The 12,059-nt window shown below is 31.8% G+C and overlaps 2 protein-coding genes across 3 annotated transcripts; one reads left to right on the top strand and one right to left on the bottom strand.

Moving 5' to 3' along the window:
- Positions 1 to 1,275: 1,275 nt before the first annotated feature.
- On the bottom strand, positions 1,276 to 4,915 carry LOC107002527 (glycine-rich RNA-binding protein 4, mitochondrial-like). 2 transcript variants are annotated; one of them, XM_015200582.2, is made up of 5 exons: positions 4,809 to 4,915; positions 3,349 to 3,486; positions 3,196 to 3,264; positions 2,408 to 2,514; positions 1,276 to 2,145 (listed from the first exon to the last, which is right to left on the bottom strand). In XM_015200582.2, the coding sequence occupies exons 2-5, from the start codon at positions 3,482 to 3,484 to the stop codon at positions 1,678 to 1,680; spliced, it is 780 nt and encodes a 259-aa protein (XP_015056068.1). In that variant the 5' UTR covers positions 3,485 to 3,486; positions 4,809 to 4,915; the 3' UTR covers positions 1,276 to 1,677. The 2 variants fall into 2 exon arrangements, with proteins under 2 accessions (XP_015056068.1, XP_015056069.1); XM_015200583.2 differs by having other exon boundaries at positions 4,805 to 4,907.
- A 5,050-nt stretch (positions 4,916 to 9,965) lies between these two features.
- On the top strand, positions 9,966 to 11,872 carry LOC107002231 (calmodulin-7). The gene is made up of 2 exons (XM_015200166.2): positions 9,966 to 10,197; positions 11,252 to 11,872. Exons 1-2 carry the CDS (start codon positions 10,122 to 10,124, stop codon positions 11,623 to 11,625), a joined length of 450 nt encoding a protein of 149 aa, XP_015055652.1. The 5' UTR covers positions 9,966 to 10,121; the 3' UTR covers positions 11,626 to 11,872.
- The last annotated feature ends 187 nt before the right edge of the window (positions 11,873 to 12,059 follow it).

Below are 12,059 nucleotides of genomic sequence, written 5' to 3'. Positions count from 1 at the left end.
TAAAAAAAATGTGTGTATATTATATATGTGGCCAAACAATCATATATACATTTTTGGTCTAAATTGGAGGCCAACCCACAAGACTTGAGGGTCAACAAAGTATGTACCAAATTTCCATCATTAATACCCATGGACTTGAATTTTGTTAGTTGGTAGGTTCCCTTCATGGAGTTATTTATTTTAAAAAATAATTAATTGATATTTCAAACTTTTTAGTAAGGTATGATATGTTTATATCTAATTTTTTTTTTTTATGAAATGACACTGTATATATTATTATTTTGTAAAAATTTATTGATTCTACCAATTGAAACATTACATGAATGAACTTGATGCGTTAATTAAGATAAATCTCTTCATAACATCACATCTTTTGATAGTACTTTATTGAATTAACTGTAAATTTATTAATCCAACTTATCGAGGGTTGTGTTCGGTAAGAAAAGTATTTTTTGTCAACTCTATATTAATATGAGTTGGAGATTATATTAATTAGGGAAAAGAGTTTGAAAAATACTTGAACTTTAGCCGAAATTGCTGTTACGATACCGAACTTTATGGAGGACGTTTTACCCCTAAACTATTTGATAGTGTATTTTAAAGTTATATATGTGTCACGTGGACACATTACTATTTATAATAATGTAATATTTTTTACGTCCACGTGGACATATATATACCTTAAGAATACACTATTAAACAACGCAGAGATAAAAGTGTTCTTTCCAAAGTTTTATACCACAACAATAATTTTGATCAAACTTCAAATATATTTCAGAATATATTTCCGACTTTTTCCCCTATTATTTATAAATGCATAATTATTATAACATTAATTCTACTGGTAACACTACACCTAACTGTCTCTACTGACTATGAATACGCCGAATGACCATCAAATTTTGAGTAAGTAGACTGACCCGCCATATGCACAGTTGAAAGACGCGTTTATATATTATACCGTGACAATCAATTTTTCGAGTAAGTAAACTAATCCACCCTGTGCGCAGTCAAAAGACACGTTTATATATTATACATAAAGATAAATTTGAAAAATATGAATTTTTTCTTTATATACGCAATGTAAGGAGGGGCATTTTTAAAACAAAAGATAAAATACAGATCGATAAACAGAAAACAGATGTGTAAGATGATTGACTACCGACTAAACAAATGCAACAAATACACGTTAAAACGTGTTTAGTTAAATTACCAATTGACTACATTAATGTATAATACCAATTGCAGCTAGTCTAAATAATTGATCTTTTACACTTTATACATAAATTTCTTTTCGGAGTTTTTCAATTATTTAACCAAAGTAGGAAGTGCTTAAACATTTTTACGAGACACACAGACTCAATAATATCAGTTTCGACACTTCAATCCAAACATGTAATGACTTGTTTACAAAATCAGGTTCAACACCAAAAGGTCTTTTACTTGGCTAACACAATGTTTGGCTCTTGCTACACAGAGTCGGGATCATGCATCCAAATCAAGGGAAAACAAAAGCGAAATCTCGAGTCCACGACGAAAAACAGAAGTCGGAAATATAGCTAGAGTGAGAGAAAGATAAGATTATGAAAGAGAACAATGGAAGGAAGAGATGTCATCTTCCATCGGTTTCGGTCTTTTATCAATAGCATTGGGAAGAAAGGGTATGGAATTCAACCTTTAGGCTCTTCTATCTGCATAATCACTGGAGTCATTGTCATCTCTGTAATTTTCACCTGCATCAACTGGGCTATTAACATCAGAAGCTTCTGCTTGGTTGCTGGTAGCGTCGTTGCCGAAGCTGAAGCTGTTGCTAGCAGCATCAGTGCTTCCACTGGCATAGTTATCACCACTTGTGCCAAAGCCAAAATTGCTTTCTCCGCTTCCATAACTGCTGGCGACGTTAGCATCAACACCACCTGCGCTGCCATAATTGCCACTGCTACCATAACCAGAGGCACCATAATTACCACCACCAGACCCATAATTGCCACCACCACCACCATAACCACCAGACCCATAATTGCCGCCGCCACCATAACCACCACCACCTCCATAGTTACCGCCACCATAACCACCACCGCCGCCGCCGTATCCTCTTGTCCTGTCATTCGCTACATTTACTCTAATCCTACGACCATCAAGCTCCTGAAAGATGCATAGAAAAAGTTGTCATAATCCAACCAGCAAACAGAAATACATGGGATGCATACAGGCACATCCACACGTAAACCCTCTCCCGTCCCCCCGAACATACCTATCATTTGCATATTTAAGCACAATATCTGGATAAAACCAATGCCAGATACCACAAAAGAACATTCCTTTGAAGTTAGTTCACATGATGTGAACCCAAATAAAAAGGGAACACGGGTCTTTTCATTCATGGAGTAGCAGAGTGAAGAGATACCTGTCCGTCCAAAGCCTGGATGGCAGCACTGGCATCCTCAGAAGTATTGAAAGTAACGAAGCCAAATCCCCTAGATCTCCCAGACTCACGATCGTAAATGATTCTTGCTGCAATATGCATTGGAATTTTTTCAGTAATTCCAGATAGAACTAGTGCCCGGACACATGCCTTTGTATACAGATATGTCATATGTTCACACAGCTAAATATGAATGAGCAAGCATTCACGGAATACAGCTAGAACTAGTGTCCGGACACATGCCTTTGTATACAGATATGTCATATGTTCACACAGCTAAATATGAATGAGCAAGCATTCATGGAATACAGCTTCAAACAGTAAAAAATAGTGAAGTAACTCTTCCATTACTCTAAGTGACTTCACTTACTAAATCCAACCAGTAATACAACTACTTTTGATAAATCCAATCAGCAACACAATTGTCACTCCATCATTAAGACCCTCATTTGGACACAAAATGAGTGTCTTTCATCCTAAAATAACATCTGGAAATTCATATTGAGAAACATCAACTAAAAAGTATTCCCTACTTCGTCATATACTTTTCCTGACAATCACTCAAACTCTGCCCAGACAATCTTTATTATGTGCAAATATAATCTCCATAATAACAAAAACATGCACTAGGTGCCAGCGAATGTGATCATGAGAAAGCACACCAGTGTCCAGTTTTAACCGCAAGGATTCTAAATGAAAATTCGTAAAGTTAAACAAGTATGAGAGAGGATTTCTAGTCAAAATAACATTTAGCTTTAAATTAGACAAACCTTCAACGACTTCTCCATACTTGCTGAAAGCTTCTTGGAGAGAGTTGTCATTCGTGTTCCATGAGATTCCTACATTGCCAAACTAGAGGAAGTCAGCAGAAAATCGAAGAAATGTAATGAATACTGTTCTAGCATAAGAGTAACTGCATGCACCTCCAACAAAAAGTTTTGAAGACATGCATCTAATAAGTTGAAAAATTGAAGGCTTGGATGCAGATATTTCGTGATTGATGTGCTGCTTGCTAACAGCCTGCCGAAGAATGCTTCCAGCTTTGTTAAAGAAAGCCATTCCTGAAAAGCGGAAGAACACCACATATCAGTGAATTAATGAAAAAAATGTGCGTATCATGATTAAAATTTTGATCAAGGAACATTTTGTTTGTCAACTTACACTCTAAAACTAAATTTTAAATGTTGCACAACTACTAAGCTACATAAGAACATGTTTTGTTATAATAGTCAACTACCTCAAGTTTAAGAGGGAGAAGGGAAGCAAAACAACAGGATCCAAGTAAACCTTAATTCTCTTCAAGACTGGTCAAGTCTATTCCCAAATGAGCGGAGAGAGCAAGGAGACGGATGGAAAACAATTTCAGCAGCAATTTTTAGAGCCAAAGGTAACATTTAGATTTAACAGTTTAACAAACCACTGCTTTAACCTTAGTTACTTTGTGCAAATGAGAAAGAGTACAAAACACCAAGACAAAAGTAAAATATGAATGGGCTAAATTTTTCTTGTTTACTAATTTAGGGTTGTAAAACCCTAGTGATAATTAATCCACAGGTTATACACCACTTATCAAGAATAATACTCCAAGCTCTGGCACCCAAGGGCATCACATGTAGTCAGTAAAGAGAACTAAGAACCATGAGGTTCCACATTCATATCAAAGAGACGGCAAACTACTAGGTCACTGTGGAATTAGCATGTTATTGCAGGATTAGTAGAAGCGAGCCCAAGCAAACCTAGACACCATGGTATATATATTCCACGTTCTACACTAGGGATGATAATTACTCCAGGTTCTACACAACTTATCACGACTAATACTCAAAGTTCAGGCATCCAAGGGTGTCACATGTGGTCAAAGCGAAACGAGAACGGAGAACCATGAAATTTCATGTTCAAATCAAAGAGGAGACAAAACACTAGGTCACCATGGAATTACCAGCTTATTCTGGGGTAAGTATAGGTGTGTGCAAGCTACAACCTACCCTAGACACCATGGTTACATATATTCCACATTATACACTATATCATCATGTACATTTTCTTCCATAAACCAGACTACTAACACTCAAAAAGATAATTATACAACCAAAAAAGTTTCTAAAACCATTATTACATGAAAGTCAACATCTAACGCATACCAGCTCGTAAAAAAACCTGCGTAAGCAAAACCAACTAGTAAAAATCACATCGAACATACAAATAGCTTGAGTATCTTTCCTCAATCATACAGAATAGATATAATCATAGCAAACAAATCGATAGTTCCTATATTTAACACTAAAAATCAGTGGAAATGAGATTAGGGTTTCTTACAAAAGCGAAAAGTATAATAAATCATATAAAAATACACAGCAAAGGACAAGTAAGAGAGTGAACCTACGAGCTTAAGCTCAGTTTCGCCGGAAAAAGTGACGGAGATGGAAAAACGCTGTGTGTTTTCAGCTTTCTACTTTTGGCCGGAGAAGACTGCCGTAATTTGAAAGTAGGGCGGAAATGATCAATAAATAGGGCGGTTAGTGTATGGGCTCAGTATGACCCGCTAGATAGGAATTGGGCCTGTAGGTTTGAAATCTGGATGGACTAGTATCCTATCAGGCCCAAAATGATTTATTTTTTTTTCGAGAAGTTACACATTTAGCCGATTAGTCAAAATTATATTCATATTCGCGCTAACTAGGGAAAAAGGACAAATATACCATCCAAACTATCGTAAATGATATGTAAATATTCTTCGTCGTACTTTTCTTACATTGGTGCCCCTGCCGTCCAAAAACGAGAGCATATATACCCTTTATACTAACAGACATGCACGTGTCATAATCTTATCTACCAATCCAACACTTATTAAATATCGAATCGACTGATATCATTGTGCCACGTGTCCCTATTTCTTATTCCGTTAAATTGAAGGCATATATGCTCTAGTTTTTAGACGACGGTCACACCAACGTCCCGAAAGTATGACAGAGGATATATATACCATTTACGATAGTTTGGGGGTATATTTGTCATTTTCCCTCGCTAACAAATATATACATGTGTGTGTGTGTTATACAGCTCTAGCTATTTTTGGGGGAGGGTGTCTTTTTATAGTGATAGAAATACATAATAGTTTTTGTTATATCAAACGTTACCTTTGCTTAGTAGTAATTCGAATGATTATGAGGTAACAATTTTTTTTTAAATAATTTAGAATGTTAAATCTAGACCACATAAATACTTAGTAAAAAAATTTAAAATTAAAATGGTAACCGGTTATTATCGATTAATGTCATTTGATTGTGTAAAAAAAGTTTACACAGTCGGTGAATATTAGTTAAACTCACTGAAAATTAAGATAGTAATAAACTATTACATATAAGTGTTACCCAAGCATATTTTTTTTAAAAAAAATATATCGCTAATGAATATTAGTTAAATTCATTATAAATTATTGAGATTACGTGAATTTTGTAATATTTAATTTTGGATTTTATGTACACTTGGATGGATCAGATCTTTTTTTAGTTAATTCCTAATGAAATGACATTTACTAAGTTTACGTAATTGTTTTGGCAAAGTTTGTCACGTCTGTTAATTAATTCTATACACGTCGAGATTGAAAGTGAAATATCAATTAATCTACTATATTAAGGCTGAAAAAATGATTTATAACAGCAAAGATCTTTTCCACTATTTTTTGTGTATTTGTCAATATTCCAAAACTTTTAATCATATTCGATAGATTTTTAATTCAAATAAATTATATCAATAATAAAAGATAAGTCATGCGGCAATAACAAAATAAATTAATAAATGTACGATAACTAAAAAAAATAAATAACAGTAATACAAAAATTAAAAAACGGAAAAGGGCCTAAAATACCCTCAAAGTATTGGAAATGATACAAAATTACCCTCCATCCACCTATTGGCTCCAAAATACCCTTCCCACCCACCTATTGGCTCCAAAATACCCTTGTCATCCACTTTTTGTTTCAAAATTCACCACTTATTTAACGGTTTTAAATTTAAGCTATTTAAATATTTTTTTAATACGTGGTGCTAAACTATTCGTTATAATTTAACTTATTAGTATAATTTTTAAATCAATCTACTACCCACCCATTATTAATTAAACCCCTCCAAATTAATAAATCCGTCACATTATTAATGCAACAATAGAAAAGCTACTGTCAATTGTTTTTAAAAATTTGAGTTGAAAATATCTATAGAAGTAAATTATCATATATTCAAGTTTCTAAATAAAAATTACCGGTAAACTCAAAAGTCTGACTATGATCATATTAATTATTGTTACGTCTCAATTATGTGATGTTACTTCATAGGTAAATTTCTTTCAAAATTATATATTAAAGGTTTTAAAACAAATCATAAATATTTATAAAATTATATTTTTTAAAAAGTGCATGAATTAATTAGGGATGTATTACTTCTTTACCTTTAATCATAAATTTCTAATTAATCTTGAAAGAGAATCCTATTGAAAGTGTCTTCCTAAATAAGCGGCTCAACCTAAATTTAATTGGGGCTTCGGTTCGGACTCGAATAATTTTAGATGTCATTTTCAGGAATCTATAATTACATCGTGTCTTAGTAGTGTTTATGACGATTTTTATATTATAATTGGATTATTAATTGAGTGCGGTTTAATTAGTAATTCGTGAGTAGTGGGTTGGTTTATAAATTATATTAATAAAATTAAATTATAACCAATAGTTGAACGTCAAGTATTTTAAAAAATAATTAAAGAGTTTAATTTTAAAAAAATAAAATTAGTGGTCAATTTTGAACCTAAAGGTGGATGACAAGGGTATTTTGGAGCCAATAGGTAGATGAGAAGGGCATTTTGGAGCCAATAGGTGGATGAAGGATAATTTTGTCTCATTTCAATACTTCAAGGGTAATTTAGGCCCTCTTTCGATTAAAAAATGATACAATACTAATATAATAATGATGAAAAGAGAACTAGGTAGCGCTCGACCTACTAACAACTACTTAACTTTTATCATAAATGTTCGACCTCCAGTTATGTCTTCAATAAGTCATATTATATCCTATCATTTATTTTTAATTAGACATCGATCTATACATCTTCTCTTCACGTGTTTAAACCGTCTCAATCCTAATTTTTTCATTTTTTATCGATAGTTTATTCATTCAGTCTTATAATTCTATCAAATAAAAAAATATATCAAATTTTATAAATAAAATATATAAATATTTTAAAAAGCCGCATTAACAAATTACTTATCTTCATAAATTTTTATATAACTATTTATGATTTTTTATCATTACAAAACTTTTAAATATACATAAATTTATCATATTTATGATTCTTTATCATTACAAACTTTTAAATATACACAAGTTTATCATAGTTTAGGTTTAGAAACAAACAAATTCTAATTATTCATTGCTTGAAGTGACAATCTAGAAATTATACTAATCCTTTATTCTTTTCTTTTGGGAGTATATATGCTCTTAACTTTTAATACAATTATTGTTTGCTAATCCAATTTAATTATTTTTTTTGGTCAAATTCAAATTAAGAAACAAAAACAAAAAGGGATTCCACTACTGAATAGGAAAGTTTAGGCAGGGAGAATAATTTTTTTTTTTTTTCAAATTCTCCTTTCACTTCTACTAAAAAATAAGATTTTGTTTTACTTATATATGTTAACAAATTTTAAAAAATAAAATAAAATTCCTGTACTAGTTTCAATCAAGATTTAGAATTTTAAAAAATTTAATAAAATATATTTCTAATTAACTTTTTTAAAAGAGCGTGTCATGTCATTACAAATTAAATAATATGAAATAAAGAAAGTAAATACATATAAATATAAATTGTGGTGCATATAGAGTGTTTCATTCTTAATCATAGATTTCGAGTTCAAGTTTTAAATAAGAAGAAAATCTTATTGAAAGTGATACACTTGAATGGGGTGTAGGAGGGTAAAATTTTCCCATACCAGATGTTTATACCAAGTCAATACATGAATGTCACGTGTTTAAATTTATAGTACATTTTCCTTCATTAAATCACGTGATAATAAAAGTTACATTGATTTAACATAAACATCCGATAGCAAGTAAATTTTCTCCGCTTTGCAATACTCGATTCGAATTAGTCGAAACTCCAAAGTTTGGAAAAATCCTACTTGGCAGCCACGGTTTGCTTTTTAAGTCAATGTAAGCATTCCGCGTATAGAACGCGTAACCGCGTTACTGCCCTAATGGAAGAGAGAGAAAATTGGCCCTTTTTATACTTTTGTTTTTTTTAAAAAAAATATATATTATTTTTTTCTAAAAAAAAGATAAAAATTGATAAGTCATTTTCTATGGGAAAAAAATTGAAAAGATCTAAAACACACGTGGCATGCAATGAGTGGTTTCATTGATGATATATGGACCTAATGGTTGCACTATTTTGTTTTCTTTATGTTTGACTTGCTTCTTAAGTTACTATTTTACCCCTTTCAATTTACTCAATTAAGTTTGTTTTTTTAAGTATAATTATTTAGTTATCGTATAGCTTTTTATTCTTTAATGCGTATTTTTACTGGTTGCATTTGTTTTGTATCTTGCTACTTTATCTTCTCTATTTTTTTAATTATGTGTTGATTACTCATTTTTTTAAGTGAAGAGTCTTTTGGAAATAATTTCTTTATTTTTATAAAGGTCTTTAATCTTTACAGGTTCTGCTCTTCTCAAAACCTACTTGTAAGACTATTTTCAGTATACTGCAATTGTTGTCGTTGATATTAATGTATTTTTTGTTCTTTTCTTCTCGGTGACTGCATAATGCCTCACTAATCTTGATTAAATCCATTAAACATTCTTTATTAATGACTATTCGATTTCTAACATTTGAATAATAAGTTTTTAATCAAAACTGAAAGAGTACTTACAATTCTAGTGCAACATTTATCTATTCATTTAATGATGATATTCTTTTATGAAGAGCAGCTTAAAGCAATTTGTAAGTATGGACTTAACTGACTTTTTAATCCTAAATATTTATATATATATATAAAAAAATTTTGAAAAATATGGTGGATTATTTTATTTAAAAAATTGGAAGTCACATTTGATATGATAACTTGATAAGCACAAAAGAGTAGAGAATATTGGAACTAATGAAAAATATCAAGTTTGTTAAAGAGATACTTATATAAATATAATATAGAATTGTATAATAAATGTATAAGATCAATGTAGATTATAATTAAATTGTCTCAACGATATTTTTTTTTTATCTATCTTCAAATAGGATAACAAATGAGATCATTTTTATTTAATCTCATATATATATTATATAGTATTTATCGATCCAATATTTATTTTCGTATGATATTTATTTAATCTATATAGAGGGGTAACGAGGGAAAAACGGACACATCGAAATAAATAAATCAATCACTATCCGTATTATAATGTAAGGAGAGAGAGAAAACTTTTTTCTATTTTTATTATTTATTCTTCTTTTTTTTATTCAAATTCATTTACTTTTTTTTGAAAATTATACTTTAAATTATATTTACAATGAAATGAAATCTGTAGTTTTTGGTATAAAAGCAGCAATCTTCTCATAATTCCAAAATCCAAACAGAGCTGAAGAGATTTTCAAAAAAACTAAATTGTGTGAAATTCTAGAATCATCTTCTCTGTGATTACTAGAAGAAGAAAAATGGCGGATCAGCTGACTGATGACCAGATCTCTGAGTTCAAAGAGGCTTTCAGTTTGTTCGACAAGGACGGAGATGGTTTGGCGCCTTTTTTTTCTCTTTAAATGTGTATATTTTTTGTGTTTTTGATGCTTATAGGTGTATGTAGAATCTGTTTGTTGTAGATCTGATGTTTGATTTGAAATTTTGAATGAACTAGTTGATTTTGTTTTGGTGACAGGTTGATATTTGAGAATATTCAGTTAGCAAATAGAGGAAAATTGATTTTGTAGCTTGTTGAAACGTTGAATATGAATTAGAAAATATGGAAGCTATGTAGTTTGATGTTACGTTGGTGAATTACTGTTTTTTGCTTATTATTTAAGATTTTTTCCGGTATCCTGTTTTTTTTTTTCGTTTTTGGTGAATAGAGTTATTTGATATTCGTATCCAAAGCTTTATCCGTTTAGTTAGGTTGAGAACCACGAAGTGTCAAGGTGCTTGGTTGATAGAGTTACCTGAAGTGGTTGAGAGAATCGAGGTTCAAATTCCAATAGAGACAAAAAAATACAAGTGATTTCCTTCCATCTGTAGAGTTACTTGATACTTGTTGCTGATAGTGGTGGGAGTTGAGAGGTATTTTATGGAATACGTCCAGATGTGTGTAAGTTGGTTGGGATATCACGGTTATAAAAAAAAGAGTTACCCCGTACTTGTGTTGATGGAGGTAGTGGAATCAGTGAACTTGTGTGTTTCGGAGGTAGTGAAATTGGTGGAGGTGCGTGCAAGATGAACCAGACCACAATAATGAAAGAACTTAAAAGAAGGAGCTAATTAAGAGAAGTTGTGTTTTAAATTGGATTATACATGGATTGAGAAGTAATTTGATGAAAAATTTGGCCTGTATAACTATTAACTGGCTTCGATTTTGTGTTAAATGCTAACAAAATCCTCCTTTTTTTCTAAATCTGTAGTAACTTTATCTGAACTCATTGATTGGGACGAACAATTAGATGAATGATTTTTGTCATTAGTTATTAGTGAAATGCATTTTCTGTTTTCTTCTGTGGACAGGAGCTTTACTGATGTTAGGGTCACAAGTATAGTTTGTTAGTTTTCGTTCAGTAAGCTAATCGTGAAGCTTTGTATGTAGGTTGCATCACGACTAAGGAGCTTGGGACTGTGATGAGGTCGTTGGGACAGAACCCTACTGAAGCTGAGCTCCAGGACATGATAAACGAGGTGGATGCAGATGGTAATGGAACCATCGACTTCCCAGAGTTTCTAAACCTTATGGCCAGGAAGATGAAGGATACTGACTCTGAGGAGGAGTTGAAAGAGGCATTCAGAGTTTTCGACAAGGATCAAAATGGCTTCATCTCCGCTGCTGAGCTTCGTCATGTGATGACTAACCTTGGAGAGAAGCTTACTGATGAAGAAGTCGATGAGATGATTAGGGAAGCTGATGTTGATGGTGATGGACAAATCAACTATGAGGAGTTTGTTAAGGTCATGATGGCCAAGTAATTCCATTATCCTCTTGTTACATTTGAAGTTTAGACTTGTCAAAAAAATCCAAAAATAATTCATTGGATAGGATCTTGTCTAGTATAATGTAAGTCTTACCATCTCGATGTATTGAATCTTCATTGAATGTAATGTTTTATTGTAAGAGTGGTGTAATCTCTACTTATTTTCTTTAAGTTTGTGTACTTTCTTTGATCCTCTTAGTCAATGAATGCAATTCGTCATCGCGAAGTGTATTGTAAGGATTCATCATGTATTGACTTGCTTACTACACAAAGTAGTAAAATACAGTTTAACTTTACTGTTGTTTCGAGGTTCTATTGGTATCAACCGTTAAAACGTTAACCCCAATTAATAATAACATATCCATTTATATAAAGGAGTATGCATATTGCACATTATGGACTGATGATTGACCATATAAAAAAACAAGA

Source organism: Solanum pennellii, chromosome 10 (assembly GCF_001406875.1).
Source record: "Solanum pennellii chromosome 10, SPENNV200".
Lineage (NCBI taxonomy): Eukaryota > Viridiplantae > Streptophyta > Magnoliopsida > Solanales > Solanaceae > Solanum > Solanum pennellii.
The sequence above is the reverse complement of the archived record's forward strand: the minus strand, read 5'-3'. Positions and strand labels throughout refer to the sequence as shown.

Coding starts and splice junctions, on each gene's coding strand:
- LOC107002527 (XM_015200582.2), bottom strand. CDS start 3,484: ATGGCTTTCTTTAACAAAGCTGGAAGCATTCTTCGGCAGGCTGTTAGC. Junction 2,515..3,195: donor GTATGGAGAAGTCGTTGAAG/GTTTGTCTAATT, acceptor TGCATATTGCAG/CAAGAATCATTTACGATCGT. Junction 2,146..2,407: donor TCCAGGCTTTGGACGGACAG/GTATCTCTTCAC, acceptor TGCATCTTTCAG/GAGCTTGATGGTCGTAGGAT.
- LOC107002231 (XM_015200166.2), top strand. CDS start 10,122: ATGGCGGATCAGCTGACTGATGACCAGATCTCTGAGTTCAAAGAGGCT. Junction 10,198..11,251: donor GTTCGACAAGGACGGAGATG/GTTTGGCGCCTT, acceptor CTTTGTATGTAG/GTTGCATCACGACTAAGGAG.